General features: G+C 43.2%; 3 protein-coding genes and 1 long non-coding RNA gene across 12 annotated transcripts; 3 read left to right on the top strand and 1 right to left on the bottom strand.

The window, feature by feature from the left end:
• The first annotated feature begins 2 nt into the window (after nt 1-2).
• Nucleotides 3-1,692, top strand: LOC123327137. The gene is made up of 2 exons (XR_006541628.1): nt 3-633; nt 692-1,692. It is a non-coding gene; the product is annotated as an uncharacterized LOC123327137 (long non-coding RNA).
• On the bottom strand, nt 465-6,913 carry LOC6734853. 2 transcript variants are annotated; one of them, XM_016168276.3, is made up of 11 exons: nt 6,636-6,913; nt 5,376-5,776; nt 4,621-5,258; nt 4,443-4,566; nt 4,192-4,379; nt 3,843-4,087; nt 3,592-3,781; nt 1,881-3,477; nt 1,694-1,813; nt 1,487-1,633; nt 465-1,422 (listed from the first exon to the last, which is right to left on the bottom strand). In XM_016168276.3, exons 2-11 carry the CDS (start codon nt 5,763-5,765, stop codon nt 739-741), a joined length of 4,323 nt encoding a protein of 1,440 aa, XP_016028107.1. In that variant the 5' UTR covers nt 5,766-5,776; nt 6,636-6,913; the 3' UTR covers nt 465-738. The 2 variants fall into 2 exon arrangements, with proteins under 2 accessions (XP_016028107.1, XP_016028106.1); XM_016168275.3 differs by lacking the exon at nt 6,636-6,913 and having other exon boundaries at nt 5,330-5,518.
• Nucleotides 6,914-7,270: 357 nt separating this feature from the next.
• On the top strand, nt 7,271-10,431 carry LOC6734852 (polyadenylate-binding protein-interacting protein 1). 2 transcript variants are annotated; one of them, XM_039292276.2, is made up of 5 exons: nt 7,282-7,398; nt 7,510-7,624; nt 7,906-8,447; nt 8,565-8,768; nt 9,044-10,431. In XM_039292276.2, exons 3-5 carry the CDS (start codon nt 7,923-7,925, stop codon nt 9,875-9,877), a joined length of 1,563 nt encoding a protein of 520 aa, XP_039148210.1. In that variant the 5' UTR covers nt 7,282-7,398; nt 7,510-7,624; nt 7,906-7,922; the 3' UTR covers nt 9,878-10,431. The 2 variants fall into 2 exon arrangements, with proteins under 2 accessions (XP_016028105.1, XP_039148210.1); XM_016181752.3 differs by having other exon boundaries at nt 7,271-7,398; nt 7,906-8,768.
• Nucleotides 10,432-10,941: 510 nt separating this feature from the next.
• Nucleotides 10,942-19,387, top strand: LOC6734851 (EH domain-binding protein 1). 7 transcript variants are annotated; one of them, XM_044922666.1, is made up of 14 exons: nt 10,943-11,223; nt 11,724-11,977; nt 12,982-13,189; nt 13,251-13,432; nt 13,497-13,693; nt 14,304-15,057; nt 15,194-15,396; nt 15,466-15,860; nt 16,040-16,129; nt 16,494-16,766; nt 16,884-17,004; nt 18,110-18,206; nt 18,266-18,454; nt 18,521-19,387. In XM_044922666.1, exons 2-14 carry the CDS (start codon nt 11,874-11,876, stop codon nt 18,600-18,602), a joined length of 2,895 nt encoding a protein of 964 aa, XP_044778601.1. In that variant the 5' UTR covers nt 10,943-11,223; nt 11,724-11,873; the 3' UTR covers nt 18,603-19,387. The 7 variants fall into 7 exon arrangements, with proteins under 7 accessions (XP_044778600.1, XP_016028097.1, XP_016028100.1 ...); XM_016181762.3 differs by having other exon boundaries at nt 14,301-15,057; XM_016181754.3 differs by having other exon boundaries at nt 14,235-15,057.
• Nucleotides 19,388-19,401: the final 14 nt, after the last annotated feature.

Raw genomic sequence — 19,401 nt, 5'->3', positions numbered from 1 at the left:
GAATTCAGTACCTAAAACTGGTACAAGCATGGTACCTTGCCGTAGATACAAGTTAGCTAAGATATTGGTTTTTATTTATCGCTCGGAATGCTTCTAAATATGTTTCGTACGTGCGTTCCTTAAGACAATGTGTGTAAATCGGAGTTTATAAAATTGTTATCCCAAAACTTAACTTTTTAATAAAACAAAAATGTAAGCATTATGGCCAAAGCCTTTTTGTTTATTTAAGTCAGCTTAGAAGTAGACAAACCACAATCCAGAAACGTACCTATTTATTGGACCGCAGCACTGATATCCATACACGTACTTAGCAGCACTGGCCCGGGACCAATGCTTTTGCAACACTTGATCTGGCGTGCCTGGCAGAAATCAAAACAAACGCACAGCACAACCACCCACACAAACACGCATGCATATATACATACGGACAGCACAAAGAGCAGACAACAAAACCGCGTTCTGTGTTTTTCGTGAAAAGTCGTTTATTTGGTGGCGGTTACTCGGGTTGACAAACAAAGGCAGGGCAACGCACCCACCGCCCCCTCTGAGATATCATAAATGGTTAGTTGCATACACTCGCAAATGTACGCGCCAACAACAAATGTTTGCCTAGGACAAATCCGGACCCAGGAGGTAAAAGAGCAATACCATCAGGTAGTAGAGCAGTAATCCTATAAATGCCATGTTGTAGTTTGGATTTTCCTGTTTCGTGCGCCGCCAAGGGGCGCACTTCTGGCGTCATGAACTGGTCTCCTCCAGAATTGGTGTCGCCCCCGGCACTTCGCTGTTCTTCTCCAGAACCAGGTTGCCAACCACATCAGCACCCTCGCTATCCGAATCCTGCATAAGTGGGCTGTCGAGAATTCGAAGATTTTTTAAGTCTTCATACTGATTTGCAATCTCCAACGTTATTGGGTCAGGTGGAGGTTGAAGTCTACTCAACTCCAGCAACTGCAGATGGTAGTAGACACCCTCGTCATCTATGGCATAAAATTGCGAGAACTTGGCGTCTGTGAAGAACTGACGAGCTTCATTTCCCACAAATTTAACGCAGGCTAGGAGTTCCGGACGGATGGCATTGCCGCGCTTATTCCGCCACAGTTCAGCAGTCTCTCGGTTGACCGGGTGAAACTCGTCGGCAACGAATGTGACATCTTCATCGATGTCCGCTGCAATGGGCGCCGCATCCACAGCATCCTCCTGTGTAACACTGTGCTGCTTGTGGCGTCGACTGCGCCGCTGTTTTTGCTCGCGCTCCAATTGATTGTTGCGCATGTGCGTCACGTTCCAGAAGCACAGCTGCTCCGCGCAGCTGACCAGGAGCAACTTACATGGAGAGAATCGCAATTGCCGGATGCAGTGCTCGTGGACCTCTTCAATGCTGTAGATCAGTTGAACTTTTCTGTTTTCAACGGCAAAGAGCTGTTGGGAAATTTATAATTAGTGGGAAATAATTATGAAACGAATTTGTAAGACGTATGTATACCTCTAAAGTGCCATTTTCGAAACCCATAGCCAACATGGTACCATCATCCGAAGCTACCAAATAGCTGATCCTGGCCTTCTGGGCAATCTCTTCTTCGCAAATCGGTTCGTACTTTAGTTGGTTACAGCTGAATATTAAACGGAATACCTGTCGTTGGAAATAACATTGCTATGATAATTGTTTAAGAAATTTGTTTAGCAAACCCACATTGATGATGTTGTTTTCGTAGGCCAGAAAGAGCAGACTGTTCTTTAGATCAAAGCCGACAATGTATTCCTCCGAATCCTTCGGTTTCACGAATGCAGATGTATTAGCTATATCCACATGCTGTTGGTAAATATTGAAATCAAATACTGAACTTTTACTCGAATAAACTAAAATTAAGAACACTCACACAGACTCCGTGGTCGGAAAACAAAATGATATACCGTCCTTCCTGTAAGGACGCGTACTTGGTACTAACATCCAGCATCAATGGCCACTGGTCATTGGGCTGAGGCGGATCTATCTTTCCCAGCTGGAATATCACAGTCTTCTGGGCACTGTGTGCCGACGCCACCAGAAAGTTGGGACTGACCTGTTTGAGGTAATCAATGGGCTCCTCTATAAACTGCTGAGGTAGTGCTGCATCATGATTAACATCTATTATCATTCCGTTCACATAGCCAACGAAAATCTGTTTGTCGTTAAAGGCGGATATGGCATTTATCTTACAGTTACTGGCAGCATGAGTGGGTGTGATTGTGGACCATGCGGAATTGCTAGAAATGGCAGTTTCAATTAGGTGAATGCGCTCCTTGGAGTCCACAGCCAGAATTTGCGTCCGCTCTCTGGTCATGTCCATCAGAGAACGCAGATAGACATTAGGCTCCAAGCAAGCCTTCGTCATTACGCTTATCTCATCTGCACTGTGAACCCAGGCGATTTCCCTGTTTTGGTATGAATTCGAGCCAGTTACAGAGCGCAATGTGTGCACATGGACCACCTGTTTTCCCTTAGCGCCGCACAAAACGATGTACTTATAGACAGGATCAAACAGCTCGTAGATATCCACACACTCTATATGTTCGCTGACATTGCTACGCAGCACGGGATCAGAGATTTTTAGATCATACACAATAAGTCCCTCGGATGTGCCCAGCAGTAGGTAGCGTCCGTCAGTCGAACGCTTTCCGCAGGTGATGAAACTTCCTTCTGGCAGTTGCACTGCCTCCGATTGCAAATCAACCCAAGGACCTGGCAAAAAATTGAGCCGCCATACGCTGTACTTAAAAATCAGCAACACGGTGGCGGTCTTAACCTTTTCGTCAAATACATCTAAGGCCAACGGCGTATCGTTTTCGACATTAAAACCAGGTAGTTCCGGCGTATCGCCGGAACCGTTGGTCAAGTCCCATACAGTTAGTGTACAATTGGAGGTGCAGACCACGTAATATCGCTTCAAAACCTGAACGAAACACCGAATTCCCGACTGCATCGTTTTCAAAACAGGCACGTGCGAGAGTTTGAACATCTGATCTTGTCCGTCCCAATTCAAAATGTTCACATCACCATTGCTGAATGCTACATGCAGTTGGATGTTGGCCTCTGGCAATCCGGCGTCTTCATTTAAATGAAAAGCTACAATTTTCAGATTTGCATAGCTACCTATAAGGCAGCGTTTAACCACGCTATTGACTAGCTGCTGCTTGCTACCACCACTGCGGAGCCTTCCTGGGCAATCGGGCCACAGGGCCCACAGTTTTACGCTGCCGTTGCTATGCAAGGTGATCAAGTGCTTCTGTTGGTTAAACACCGCCATACGCAGAATGTCACTGCTGTCGATCTCGTCCCTTAGCAAATAGGTGTCCTCTCCCTCTAGCGAAACATCGGTTAGCAGAATCTGACCGCTGGCCAGCGCCATCAAGCAAAAGTCGTTGTGAAGGTAGACAGCATGGCGCCCCTCATTATTGCCCAGGTTTATAATCTGACGGTGCTGGTGAAAACGACCGCTGATAACAGGAAAAAGTGAAGTACTAATTGAAGAACTTTCATATATACATTTCAATAGTACTAAAAATGACAGCTAAGTTTGTTTGACTAGTTAATAGTTGGCAAGTACTTACTGGTTAGTAAACCAAACTCGACCGTCAAAGCGCTGCACTTGTTTGCGGGCTTCTTCAAAAATCGCCTCATCCTCGGCCATCAGGGCAATCCTAAGCAGGTCCGTAAACTTTGAACAAATAAGATTTTCCTCAATTTTTGGCAAAAAATCCAGAATAGCGTTGACTAAGCGCTCATACTTTGGGTCATTGTCTGCATGAAAAAAAAAAAAATTTTCATTTTCTTTGTTTCAAATTATTTCTCGTCTACTTACCGCAGATATATGGCTTGTAGAACTTCAGCTGCTGCAGCGTGTTCAAGATCGATCCGCTGGCATTCCAAGCAGTTGAATCGTGACGAATTTTTTGTTCTAGAAAACGAAAATCTAAAAAGACCATGCGAAAGAGAGTCACCCGCTCGGTGTGCTCAATGTTTTTTAGATGATGACCGATGTGGCTATAGAAGTATTGGTCCAGGAAAGGCAGTATCAAGTCGTCGTTATCGAATGCATTTGGGATACTAACAAAAAAGTTATAATCATTCGGTGTACGTCTTACTCGTGGCTTAAGGTTAATAAGTTTCAACAAAGATTTAAGATATCAAGAAAAGGGCTAGAAACTTACTTATAGTGATCTACGATACTCCGATGAAGTGTAGGTTCGTTTTCAACCTCGACTTTCAACTCCAAGTATATGCTGGGTATACTTATGGTTGACTCTTTTGGTTGCTTCTCCACCAATGAATATTTGTGAAGTTTGTTAACCACCACCATTACATCCGATTTGACATCAAACCATATCAACGATAGGAGCTATTCAACAGGAAGTTGATAACGATTAGTAGATGTATGCCTTCAAATGCGGTGCTCACTTACAATAATGGGTATGTGGGCTGATGGAGGGAAAACTGACAGTCTATCAAACATTTGTCTATATTCAGCGGGTTCCAGAACGTTTAGAGAGCTCTCAATGATGGTCGTCAGCTTATCACAGTTTACACTATAAAAAAAATATATGTGTGATATTCAGTGTGAACACCCATAATCTACATACTGTTTCCAGTTGTCCCAGGTCGCCAGACCATCTCGAATGCTCTCAGCAATAATGCTTAGTCTGCGTGGATTCGTTGTCAAAACTTCCCGGGGCAAATCCTGTGGTCGACAGTGGAGGTATTTCAGAAACAAAGACTTGACCTCATCCGGCGTAAGCGTCATCGAATGATGATCCAATGAAATATGAGTTGTGGTAGCTTCCGAAAGAAAGTCAGTGACCTGCTTGAACCTTGTGGTCAGCAATATCTTGCAGCCCAAGTTGAAGGCATTCCAAGCCTTGGCATTTTGCACATTAAGCAGAACAAGGAGACAATTCTCATATGGCTTACTCTTAAGCAGTCGTCGCAGCTCCGCCTGAATGCTGTGGATTCGAAGCTTTATGTTACTGGTATGATCGCAACGACTTGTCCAGTTGGAATCGATCTGGTAAAGTAGTTTCTGCAGCATCTCTAGCACGGTCTCCGGGCTATTGCAGTTCTTTAAGTTTAGCCAGAAGATCTTAAAGTCCATCTTGCATTGCACTTTGTACGATAGGCACACATCCAAGGCTACCCACGTCTTTCCCGATCCCAAGACGCCATCAATCAATACATTTTTCGCTGGGCGAAGTTCTAGAAGAGCCTGCCTTAGTTTCAAATACTGAAATAAAAAAGTATTGTAGTATGGTTAGAGCACAATTCCACAAGTAAAATTGTTTTTCGGTTTCGTACGTTGGACTTCTTTGATTTTTTTTTTTCGAATGGGAGATTATCATACCGGTTGCAGGCGGTTCACATTGTACTTGGCAAATACTTGGTTGTCGTTGTACAGACGATCTCCCTGCTCGATGTACATACTGGTCATCCTGCTGGGCTGCCGTTGCTCATACTTGATTGGCGCCATTAGGAATTCGTAGTTGACCCTGAGAACGTCCTCCACAAAGACCTGGACCATTTCCTCCGGTTTAGAGAGCAGTGTCCAAAACAAGCGAAGTGTGCCGCTGACTGCATCCTTAGACATGATGATGTGGTCAATTTCCTCCTTGGACAATACTGGTTGCAGCATACCCTGGACATCCTTGCAGTCGAAGTTGTCGACGAATGCATCCTCAAACACGGACAAAATGTCCTTGTATTGGTAATGATGCTCTCCCGTTTCAAAATCCATATTCGAATTACCTACATGTGTAAATAGGAATAATATAATAGAATAGAATAGAAATAATTTATTAGCATTTAATTATTTTTTCTGGTATTTTCATTAATAACAAAAGATGTTATAGTTGAGTTCTCCGACTATCAGATACCCGTTACTCAGCTGGAAGTGTGAGCGAGAAATTTAATTATCTCTTGAAAATTCAAAAACAAAATAAATAGAAAAAAATTTAAAAACAAAAATATGTTCATTTCAATGTACATGTGTACATACATATGACGGAAATCTTGGCGCCAAGCGGCTTTGACCCACTTTATTTGAATGCACCACCGTAGACGAGCACGCACGAGTGGTAAAATGCGATAACGTGGATCTATGAGATCCCATATCTGCAAGCTTAGATCGACTCGATCAAAGGTAATTTCACAACTAATCGACAAGGACGCGAACGAGATCGGCTCTAAATAGCTAGGAATACGTGAGCTCATATTGCAACCATCGAAAAAGGCAATTCCGGTTGCATTTCTGTGCTGCTCCGCTCGTCAATGTCGTTGAACCAAAATCGGATCGAACCAGGCGATCGAATCACCACTATTTGAGTGGCGAATTAACTCCACAGATAGATAAGCGCGTAAAGGCAGAGATAGGAGATGCGTCACTGAGTTTGTGTGGGGTTACGGGATAAGTGTTAATGAACTTGGCGGCCGTCTGTGTGTTAGTGCTCTCGCGTGCAATTGTTTCAGTCACACATACACAAATCGGCAGTGCCTTGGATCTGTGATTGACGGGGAGGCTCAAGGCCGAATAGAAGTATTCAACAATTGCACAGAAAACGAGAGCACTACAGGTACATAAGCTTTCACCTGCACACATAATACTTACGCTCTCCGTTTATTTTTAACAAATCGTCGTCCTTATTCTTAGTTTGTTGTATGAGTAAATATTGCACTTTATCCTTATTATATAATTGCTCCGGCTGCAAGGGGAACACTTTTCGCCTTGTTCACATTGTTCTAGCACATTCTAAGCGACACACTAAAGGCTTGAATATAAAACAAATAATTGACGACAATACTACTCAAAAAATAACAAAACAGCATTTCCTCCGACGGAGTGACCGTTCTACGCGAGGGAAATAATACCAAATTATACTATCGTATAGGGTTGTCAAAGGGTCCAAAAATGAATTTAATTGTAATCTGAATTGTAATTCTAAATTAAATTGCGTGTTTTAAGATATTGATTATTTGTATATTATTATTATTATTATTATAGTATTATATATTATTATTATATATTATTTGTTGTCGATCAATTAACAACAGGTACCAGTTACTGAGTTTTATATATTTAAGCCACCTAATACATAAAATAAATATATCCCTTATCCAACTAGATTTAAGATTATAATAATACCATGATATTCTCGCATGAAATAAAGTAGCTTATTTAATGCTTATTTTCTATGAAACGGTTCAGCATTTATTACTTTATTTAAAGTGTGACCATTTTGAGCCGTATCGATATTTCACAGACAACAAAGGTATTCACCGCCAGGTAATTTTCCGCTAGCCACTTGCGACCACACCGACGGTGAAAAGGCGAAATAATAAATTTTAACAAATTGCCGCAGTGTAAATTAAAGGTGCGTAGCATTTCACATTCCCTTTCAGCGGTCACCGGCCGCCACGCCCCCGCACCATCCAATTTTCCATTTTTCACGGTCAGTAAAACGTGCATTCCCACCCAAAATCAGACACGAAATTCGGAGCAGCGCAGCAGAGACGCAGACGAGAAAGTGACGACGCAGCAAAACGAAGCAACAAAAACGAAAATCGGCGACGTACACATTCAACTTGAACAAATTTAAGGTAGGCATTGCAATTTCCCCACCACCACACGGTAGTCGGATAGGTCGTGTCCATTTCACTGGGCAACACCGACTGACCCGGCTGCGGAAAATAAAGAGATAAAAAAAAAGAAAGGCGACAAACCAGTGCTAGGAAAACAAAATGTCCGCGACTCTGACTGAATCGGCGTCCCGACGCTTGCAAACGTGACCACGCTGGGGATTTCCCTGGCGAATGTGATTTGTCTTTGTTAAGATTAACTAATCCTTATCCATTACTTAACTCTGCTTGGTGATTTGCAGTTTTCGAGTCCACCGCAATGTCATGCCGCGCCCCCTTCCAGCCCGACGATCAGTATGAGCAGCTGCGCCGGCCGAATGTCGGCGGAGCAGGCGGAGTGGCCATGCCGGGACTGGATCAGCAGGCGCATCTCTTTGGGGAGTTCGCCGGAGCGCAGGCGTATGGTCAGGTGGTTGGCAATTTCCCTGTGCAGGCCATGCCAGCCCAGGCGCAGACTCTGTCCGATGCGTCCAATCTGTCGGCCACGGCCACCATTTTCATCCCTCGAGGAGCTGCTCCCCCGCAGCAGCAGTCGCGACATCAGCAATACCAGCAGGCTGGTGGAGCCGGTGGAGGAGCTCCTTATGGCCAACAGCAGCCGCGCTATATGAATGGTTTTAAGCATCAGCATCAGCAGCACCACCAGCAGCCGCACTACAACCATCATCACAATCATCAGCAGAAGTTCAACAACGATATGCAGAAGCTAACGAATTCCGTGCAGAATCGCCTGCACCTGAATAGCCAGCAGGGCTCAACCGGCAACTACTATCAGCAGCAGCAGGTACACCAAAACACACACCACCACCAACAACACCAGCAGCAGCATCAGTCACACAACCAACACGCCAAGTTCCAACGGCACTTCCGCTTGAATAACTCATTCCAACAAATCGCACAGCAAACACAGCATCAACAGCAGCAGCAGCCGCACCACCAGCAGCACAACCAACAGCAGCAGCAGTATTTCCAGAACCAGAACCAACAACCGCAGCCATCCACTTCGACTGCGGCGGCCTCCTCGTCGTCCTCGAACTCTTCGCAGCCGGACATGGCCACCATAGCACTGGAGTATCTCGATACAGTCATACATTGCCTTAACCAGGTGAGAATTTAGATTGATAAGTCATCAGGGCAATAATGGGTCAATAACTTAAAAGAAGGCTTCCTTTGATTTATATTTTTAGTGTTTTATGTTTCTTTAATTAATTTTAATAGGGGTCAGCTTAGAGTCGTCTATAACAATACATTTAAAATCAATATATTTATGCTCCAAAGTAAAAAAAAAATCATGTCAAACTTTTCAGTCTAGTCAAACTTTATCTTAAGTTTTAAACCTAATTTCCCCACTAACCAGTCATGTTAATGATCTCCATCCAGAATCCGGGCCAATTTGATACGATTGCATCACGCTTCCTGACCATTTTCGATGGCATGGAGAACAACCAATTCGTGCTCTCCATCGCCATGGAGGATATCTTCGAGAAGTCGATCGAGCAGCCGAACTTCCGGTACATGGGCGCCAAGCTGTACAACCTGCTGCACATGCTCAACTCGAAACCGGACTCGCTGTTCCACACGCTGCTCAAGTGCAAGCTTGACTACCACCAGGAGGAAGTGACCAAGTACATGCGCTCCAACGAGCAGCAGAAGGTTCGCGAGACTGCCCTCTTTCTGGCCGAGCTGTACATGCAGTTGCGCGGCGACGACGACTCGCGCATCCAGTTGATCGCTGTGAATATTGTATATTCGCTGAGTAAGCTGCTGGCCAGCGAGAGCAACGAAAATGTTCGCTGCCTGTGCCAGACCCTCAAGCTGGCTGGCTATGACCTGACGGCCGATTGCCCCAAGGACATACATGAGATCATTACGGCCCTGCAGGCGATCGAGCTGAAGTCGCCGGGCAAGTACCCCATGGCGGCCAGTGTAATTGCCCTGCAGCAGAACAACTGGGGCAGGAAGGTGTCGAACGCTCTGGGAGACGATGAAGATACAGTGAAGGAGCCGCCGCGTCTGAGCGATGAGCCCGTCTTCTACGGACCTGATGGCCGCGAATTGACTGCCGAAGAGACCGACTTTCTGGCCGGCGGGGATAATGATGGTGATGATGACTTCGATGGGGATGGTGCCGACCTGGAAATGGACGCAGAGATGGACGAGGAAACCGAGCGGGCATACAAGGAGTTCTGTAAGCAGGGCAAACAGAAGACCTAGACGACTGTGGAGAACTGTGTGGCATTGGACGGATTCATGAGGGCGTGGTCGTTGGCAGGATATAGCTTAGGGTATAGAAGGGATGGTGGAGAGCGTAGGAGTGGAGCATTTCCAACAAATTCTCGGTTGTAGGATCGATGATTGCAGTTGCTTGGTTCAGAACCAATTGTGATTATCTTTTAAATTATTGATAGCAAATTGTTTGTGATATCTTCGTGTTTCATGCACCTATCATAATATGACATGTGTTAATGACTTTGTTCGAACGCTTTTTGTGTGATACGCCCGTTTTGTATCTCTGATAACTAACTCTCTGCCATGATAGCCAGTTCATTCATTCAGTTTGTACTTTTTAACTTGAATTAAATAAATTTGAATAATCGCGAAGCCAGGATTTCGACCGTAAACGGTAAAAAAAAAATATATATATAATTATAGCCACTGCCACGCCGAAGTGAACCGCTGATACACACACACGCAGCTGCACTCAAAGACTCGTACTCATATGCGCACCCACACACTTGCATGGCACATATGCAGACCCATAAACGGCAGAAAAAAAACAAAATCGCAAATTTCACATTCAATTAAACGACATTCTTGATCATACAAATCGAAAAACGAAAGAAAAAAAACAACAGCAGCCACGCCTAATTTTTAAATAATTGTAATTAATGTTAACGAATCCATGATTTAATTATAAATAAAATTTATCGAATTGCGTTTAAAACAAATTTAAACTGAGCGATTTAATTGAAACGGGAAAGAAAGATGTTCGGTTTTCGAACTAAAAGCGGTTATATTTCCGTTAATTCTAATTCTGTCGAAAGATTCGAGTATGTGATAAGTGCTAGCTGGGTTTCAAGCCTTTCGGATTACTACAAATAAAGTACCGTTATGTGTTGATCTATTGCTGCTGTTTGTGATTTTTTTATTTTAATACAAATATATTTGTGCTTTAAAGTTACTTTATAACTGGAACAACTAAGAAAAATCATTAAAATGTCTCAATTTTTAACAAACCTTTCCAACAAAAACAATCGATATTACCTCATCGACTAAAACAACAAGCGCATATGTTTGGCCTATCGATAGTCTGGGGTATGCTATTGCAGTTTGTCCACCTCTACTCAATCTGCTCGCGACAGTAAAAAAATCGGATCGAAGTGTAAATCGGTGTGAATTAAATTATTCGCTGTGATGTGATAGAAACTAAACGGCAGCGAGTGCTCGTAATAAACGCGCAAATGTTCGGCGTACAGTGTCCCCAAGTCGAAGGACCTTGAAACGAAATTGGAGACCAAAACAAAAGTGACGTCATAATGGTGCTATTTATGTATTTGTATGTACGTCTAGGCATCTATGTATACAAATTTCGCTTAAAAATTTGCCAGTGAGACGCAAACACACAAACACACGCCCGCGGGAACATTAATAGATAAAAACAAAACTAGCAATAAGCTGTAAATCTCGAGTATTTATAAGAAATTCAAGAAAGACAAAGGCAAAGTGACAACTAAAGGTCACAAAACAGCGAAAAAGAAAAACAAATACAACACAACACAAGAACTGTGCGCGCGTGTGTGTGTGCGTGCGTGTGTTTTTAGAGTGTTTTAGCAGACAACAAAGCAATAAAACTCAAAAATAAATTTACAATAGTGTTTTCCGCCTGGCACACTCTAACTTTCGATTTTAAAAGGGTCTACGACAGTGAAACCTTTTTACACCTGCCGTTTGCATTCTCTTCATTTTTTGTTTGGTTCCTTTATGAATGAACCTTGAAAACTGACCCAGAAATGTATAGCATATAACCAGGCGTCTATATTGCTTTTCATTCCGCATCCAGATCGCCTGCAGAAGTTAGCTGGTAAACATGACACAATAAATTACTAAAAAAGCAAGGCAACGACGATCGGAACGGGTCTAATTTTTATACAAACCCCAACACCCCCAAAGATATCCAAATTAAAGAGCCCTACGATCCACACCCGCTAAGATGGCCAGCGTATGGAAGCGATTGCAGCGCAATTTCAAGCGAGCCGCCAAATTCCAGTTCACCGCCTCGTACCACGATCTGCATCTGGAAACCACCGCCAAGTGGTAAGTGCCCCACATGAAAGTGGATTAGTTCATCGGGAGTCGGCTAAAGTGGGCGGGGCGGGTCGGGGGCGGTCTTAAGTGCCTTTTAACTTGAGGGGTTAATAGCAGGTTTCTGGCGGAAATATATCTCGTTTTTAGATTCCTTTTTGTGTATCATTGAAATGAACATATTTTTTTCCGTTTCCATGTAATTTTTCTGTTTCTTCAATACAATATTTTTAAATTACTCCAGTTTTTCTCATGAATGTTTATATTTCTTTGCCTTATCTTTCATTTCGCGTCTATTTTTATTAATGAATACATACTGAATTTATGCTCAAAAAATGTGTAGTACTACTGCATTATCACTTGTTGAAGTAACAATATTTCTTATCATTTTCAAAGAACACGCTAAACAAACACTTATTGTTGATGATGTGTTTTTCCCTTCATATACATTGATTGTTTCATAAATGTGATAAAACATTACTCTGCATTTAAATATTATATCTACAATATAGGTTTGCATTTATGACTAGTTACTTTACCCTTGGGGTAACATCTTTAATTTACCTTTATCTAAATAAGTACATATTTCGGAGAATATCATTGAGCAACTAATTATATAGTTTAATTCAATTGCCGAGAGGAGTTAGTCATGCAAATAAAGTAAGCAAAATATTGAAAATAGTATAATATTGAAGAGGCTTTTGGCTACTGAATTCCATCACTGTGAATTTATAATATACTTGTACTCCATTTGCTTTCCATATCTTTGTATTTGCAAATGACCCCAACTTTTCCTGTTGACATGAAATGTTTTGTACAGACTTTTGTTAAATAAGCCAATCATCGCATACATTTATCAACTGAAGAACCCACATATGCATATAATGACGCCGCATCCGGTGTTCAGAAATTGTTATTCATGGTCTTGTATATAAAGTACATGATCAGAGTTGAAAGAACTTTGAGAAACCAATTTGGCATGAAATGGTTAATAAACATGTGATGGCCAATTTCAGGCGGCCGTCGAACCTCTCTATCGTTTGGACCAGAAGATCTAGACGAGTGGCCAGTGCTCCTTTGCCATGGGAGCCGGACATGATGAACCCCCTGGTGGGCAATATATCCTGGCCAGTGCCCGACAATCACACCATATCCGTCACCCTGTTTAAGGATCCCCGGACACACGAGCTGGAGGACAAGGACTGGACGTTCGTCATCGAAGATGTGGGTTAAATAATGTCATGGATGCATAGAGTTGCCAGTAATTGGTGTTACCTTCCATTAGGTCACTCCAATGGGCAAGAAACGTGTACTGGCCAATGCTAGCATCAATATGAGGAAGTATGCCAGCATAGAATCCACTCAGCAGAGCTTTACATTAAGCCTAAAGCCAGTCTCGAAGAAGATTACTGCAGCCAGCTTGGAGCTTACGATTAGCTGTGTATTTTTGCGAGAAGGAAAGGCTACGTAAGTCAACTACCCTTTAAATATATAGTTAGAATGGAGCTTCAGTGATAAGTTTCGATTCCAGAGATGAGGACATGCAGAGCGTTGTCTCCATGATGTCCGTGAACAACAATGATGTGGCGCCTTTGGATGACTTGGAGGATATTCCTGATCTAGATGGCTTTAGTGAAATTACGGACAATTTTAATGACTTTACGCAGCAGCTGGAGCATATGACAACTAGCCTAAATGGCTGCATTGATGTGGCCACGCCTCAAAGTGGTAAGAAATGTTGTACTATAACTTAAAAATTATGTTCTATGTGCTAAAATTCAAGTATTTGTATCTGTTAGTATGTAAAATGGACTAGATCGTATCTATTATGTATATTGAGTGCTAGACATAAGGAGCAGGGATTTAAAGTATTTTAAAGCTCTGTTTCCGTTATGTAAGGCACTTTGGTTAAGTATGTTATATACCCTGTAAATGTTTTCTTATCTCTAGATCTGAATTCCCAAACTACGCATCTCATGGATGCATATATGTACACTTGATGATGCATGTGTCTAATCCATACAAATCAAAATTCCACATTCTCCGAAACAACAAATTAATTGATTCTAATTATAGCATCTTAGCTTTAGATACTTTGTACAGACACTTCTATCTGACTGAAAACGAAATTATTTCCTTTCTATATCCCATAACATCTACAATCACATCACGTATCTTGAATGGTTTCCTGCAACTTGTAATTTGTGCGTAAATTGTTAAATGTACATTTTCTTTATTTTTTGTTTTCTTTTTGTTTGTCATTATGTAGTACCTTCGTTATCTGAAGATCCAACTCCGTTGGCCGAGTCATTTAATCACTTGCATTTTGAACTAGAAGCCGACGGCAAGCGGGAAGCTGCTAACAAGTTAGACTTGCCCACAGCTGCATCCGGTGGTTCTAGTGGTGCTGAAGAGTCCCTGAAAACGCCGAATGGATTGCAGCATGTGGTGGACAAAACGCCAATAAAGTCACCAGATGAAGTAAAGCAGCCAAAGCAGACGCCGGCGGAGTCACTGAGGTCCAAAACTATCGAGGACTTTGACAAAATGCTCACCTCAACGCCACTCGAACCCAACGTTAACAAGGATGATGTGAAGCCAAAGAAGAAGAGGGCTTTATTCTTCACTGAGAAGGAGGATGAGCAGGACTTAAGAGTGGAAAGTGTGAAGGAGGATACCACCAAGACTATCGGCGACAACAGCACCACTAAGGAAAAGCCCAAAGAAGAAAGCCAGTCCAGTAAGGATGCCTCATCCGTGGTGGTTCCGAGTGCCAAGCGCCCTGAACTGCAGCCCCTAAACCTAAAGAAGAGTTACGAACCCTCGCAGACACCTGAACCCGCACCCGTACCCGCATCTGTGATAAACGAATCGATTGGATCGTGCTTTAGTACGTCTGGCTCGTTGAACAACAGCCTCAAGCCGGTGGAGAAGATCGTGCTGAAGGAGAACACGCCCGGGCAGGATCTGCTGGAGTGGTGCAAAGAAGTTACCAAAGACTATCCCAATGTTAAGGTTACCAACCTGACGACCAGCTGGCGCAACGGCATGGCCTTCTGCGCTATTATTCATCACTTTGTGCCGGAGCTCATGTGAGTGGTCATGATTACGTTGAATTTCTTATCGATCACTTTATTTACAATCAATTGATTTATTACAATTTCAATTCCAACTTCAAGTTATAATAACAGAAACTGAATAAACTAACAAATGCATTTCAATTCATAGTGACATGTCCAAGCTGAGCGCACATGACGTAGTTGGCAACTGTCGAATTGGCTTCGATGCGGCGGAATCGTTAGGAATACCTCGTGTAATCGAGCCGCGCGACATGAATATGCTCACAGTACCGGACAAGTTGGCCGTGATGACTTATTTGCATCAGTTGCGGGCGCACTTCACCGGCAAGCAGCTAAAAATCGAGCAAATCGGTAAGCGGGTTCTTAAAAATGGTCATTATAATATAATTAACAAACATAAAAATCCTTTTTTTTTGTTAGGTTCAACGGCAGACGAGTCGAGCTACGTTATTGGAGATTACAAATCGGACAATTTGTCGCAGAATCGCATTAACTTTTCGCACCCCAAGTCGTTGTTGCTGCATCAAAACTCATTCGATGAGGAGATAAATGGTTCAAATAAATCGGAGCAACTTTCACCCACAAGCAAAAAGGATGTGAAGAATCTGATCCTGTACAACTCGAAGAATATTCTGGACAAGGTGCTGTCGCCCACCAAGGACAAGAATACGATCAACGCATCGCAGCATGCAAATCAGTCGCCGATGCTAAGCTGCCAGACAACGCCGCCGCAGGATGAATCGCTGGATAAAGGGTCACAACCGGGTGGCAAGGAGAACAGCTCCATAACCACCATTGATCCGCTGGCGGCCAGTGTGAGTAAAAGCCAGCATCACAGTTGCCTCGTTGAGTTGAATTTATCCATTGAGTTGTTGCTTTGGCTTTAGCGATTTATTTATTTATCTACTTTGCACTCTATTTCCTAGACCTTTTCAGTTTTGTATATATTGGTTTTTTTTTCTTGATTTCGCTTTATTTTTGATTTGATTTGTAGCGAATTTTAACGCGCCACAAGATGATGAGCGAAAAAGCCAAGCTGATGATGGAAAAGCGCAAGCTTAACAAAAACAGCGACGCGAACGACGTAAGTAGCTTCTTGCTTAAGCCGCAGATCGCCGCACGAAGCGCAGCTTATCTCTAGCATGTCTTGTTAAGTTAAAGTATTTTCTCAGTTTTAAGAATTTAAATACACCGAAATACATGTTTGAAACATTTTTATGTATTTGTTGTTTAGAACATTACTTTTTTTGTATAATTACTTTTGTTAAACTGGAAACTTGTGTACATGTGGCACTCATAAAGTGTCGCTTTTCAACAATGATCTACACAGATTTTGTTTCACTTTCTAAGAAAACCTCTTATAAGTTTGTAGTTCTATATTTTTTCATACAAAGGTGCTGCCTTGTGTAACTCCTCACTTAGTTGTTTCAATGTCTTTGCCCCGGCAGGAGGAGAGGCAGCAGCGTCTGCTGGAACAGGCTCGTCGCCTTATCCTGGAGACTCGTGTGAAGAGTGGTGGTTCCGTCGAGAGTCCCACCAGGCCCAAGCTGGAGCGCACCATCTCGCCCATCCACAATGGAGCCGAGGAATTCTACGCGGAGCACGCGAAAAAGCTGGAGCTCAAGGAGCCAGGCAGTCCTAGTCATAGGTTAAGTGATCCGAAGGTCCTACAATCCTTCAACGCAATCGTGGAGCGCGTCTCACCAAAGCACGAGAAGAGGGTAAGCCTAAGACATACAATTAGTCTAAGATAATAGCTAGCTTGTGAAGTGGCCACTGTGGCTTTCATCTTGATTGAAATTAATAACTAATTTAAGTCATTTTCGCAACGATTCCAGGGTGACAAGCTGTCCTACATCGATTCCGAGCTGGAGGCCCTGGAGCGGGAGCAGGAGGCTATCGACCAGAAGGCCAGCAATCTGGAGGCCAAGCTGCGCGCCGTAATGGGCGGCAATCCAAGTAATAATCGTCGGGGTGGCGCTAGAAACAGCAACCCCTTCCTTAGGCTAATCCGAAATAGTATTGGTGGTGGTGATGTGATACGCATTAAGCTGCTCGACTCGGATGACGAGAGCCTTTTTGGTGGAGGTGCCGGTAGTGGTGGCGGTCGGAGCGGGGCGTGCAGCGAGGACGACGACAGGGACACGTCCAGCGATAGTGTCTGCAACTCCGGCGACGAGTTGCACACGAGGCTACGCCCCCGGCCACGCTCCCATTCGTGTTTTGTGAATGTGAACAAGAACCATCAATCGACCATCAACACGCCCGCTCATCTGCGCCCGCATCATGTACATCACGTTGTGCCCTATACTCCCATGCTAGACAGTTCCCCGTCGGCGCTCTCCTCGCAGCAGTCTTCCTGTGATAATCTGCCTGCGTGCAGCGATGATGACGAGGTCCTGGCCCTGGCGGCCAACGGTCGTGCGGCCTCGTTGCGGCGGCAGCAGGATCGTCATAGGCGACGCCGTCAGCGGCGGGAGCGGCGCTCCCATTTATGTCACTCTCCCAGTCATTGTGGTAAAGTGCGGCCCATCCCATCATGCCTGTACCATTGAGCTGCCCTGCTAATTGCTAACTGCCAGAGCACTGCCACGCCTCACCGCCTGACTGCCCGGCCGATCGCCCAGATCTTCCGCCTGCTCGCTCGCTCGCCTCTTTCAACCGCATCCACTCGCTCATTCTTTGTGCCGTTTGTTTGTTCAAATTAATGTCTGTGTTTGCTTGTTAACTTGACGGGCAACCGTTCCAACTTGTGTCTAACTATGTTCGGACTTGGTTCTAACAGCTCCGATGATATAACGCTCACTAATCACAGAGTCCTCACTCTGCAGCAGCTTTTGAAACCGGCAAACTACGCCTTCTTAGAATAAAACAAAGCACGAAGCGCCTGTTCTGGTATTGTCTATTTCAAAAACTGTTTTAGAATACTTAAGCCATTTATGTATGGTTGCGACTTATGTAGAAAATCAATTTCAGAACAGGCAGGCTTTAAATAATCTTAGTGCTTCACAAAGAAAACCCCCATCATTGCCTTCATGTAACCAGCCATTTAAACATTCCACAGAGACCGAGGAGACAGAGGAGCAACTGCTATCGCAATGGTTTACGCTGGTCAACAAGAAGAACGCACTCCTCCGGCGGCAGATGCAGCTAAATATACTGTAAGTTATCACATAAAACTACATCGCCTTTGTTTCTTATTATTATGTACACCCTTCAGCGAGCAAGAAAAAGATTTGGAGCGAAAGTATACAATGCTTAATCAGGAGCTGCGCGCGGCGCAATCTGTGGAAGATTGGCGCAAAACGGAAGTTCAGCGGGAAAAGGAGCGACTGCTGCTCGAGGAACTGATGACGATTGTCGACAAGCGCGACCAGTTGGTTCAGCACTTGCACAACCAAGAGATAGCGTAAGTGAAGCACTTTTCCCATCATTAAAATAAATATATATGAAGCTAACCCTCGGACTCGTTTAGGATCGAAGACGACCAGGAGATCGCGAGGAAACTGGAGCACGTGGACATCAGTGCTGAAAAAGACAAATGTGTTCTTCAATAGAAATCGAAATTAACCAAACCTGACTGGAGATTATACTTACACACACTCAATCTTATCTATGTAACTAGTTAGATAACAACTATGTTCAGAGACACGCGATAAGGTCGCGTGGTTTTTGTGGTTCGGTGTCGCTTCTTATGCAATCGTTATATCCAACGACAACAAATACTTGGACCACTTGGTATGGTTATTAAAAAAAAAGGTATACTGTGAAACAAAACAAATTGCTTTTGTATTTAAGCAAAACAATTCAAGAAATAAGAACAAAACGTCCGTTAGTGAACTAAGTAAAAAGACAGGCACACGTTTATACACCTATTTACGATAATCAGATATTGGTATTACTTTAAATTAATTGGTGGTAACTTTGTTTCATGTTTCGTTGCTGTGCCATCTGAACCACTTCTAACTTATGTAAGTCCTGAACGCAATAACGATGTGAGATAGGGAATTGAGGAGGCAACTTTTACGTTAGTTTTACTTTAGCATTTATCCCACATAACTAGAAACGCTTCATCCAAAAATACACGTACACTTATATATTTATGAATTACACTTATACAAAAAACCTATCTTATCATACCTTATTTAGACCCGTACATTTGCTCTAAGTTAAGCAAAGCGCTTTAATCATAATTTAAAGGTGGCTTATATACTTATATAATATACATTTTAATTTACTTTGCCCAGCCGAATGTTGTATAAAGAACTGTTCGACCCACGAAACATTAATAGCTAATAAAAAAAAACGAAAATGCTGTCATCAGCATTGAATAAAACCAAAACCATTCTAAGAAGT

Source organism: Drosophila simulans, chromosome 2R (assembly GCF_016746395.2).
Source record: "Drosophila simulans strain w501 chromosome 2R, Prin_Dsim_3.1, whole genome shotgun sequence".
NCBI classification, from domain to species: domain Eukaryota; kingdom Metazoa; phylum Arthropoda; class Insecta; order Diptera; family Drosophilidae; genus Drosophila; species Drosophila simulans.
The sequence above is the reverse complement of the archived record's forward strand: the minus strand, read 5'-3'. Positions and strand labels throughout refer to the sequence as shown.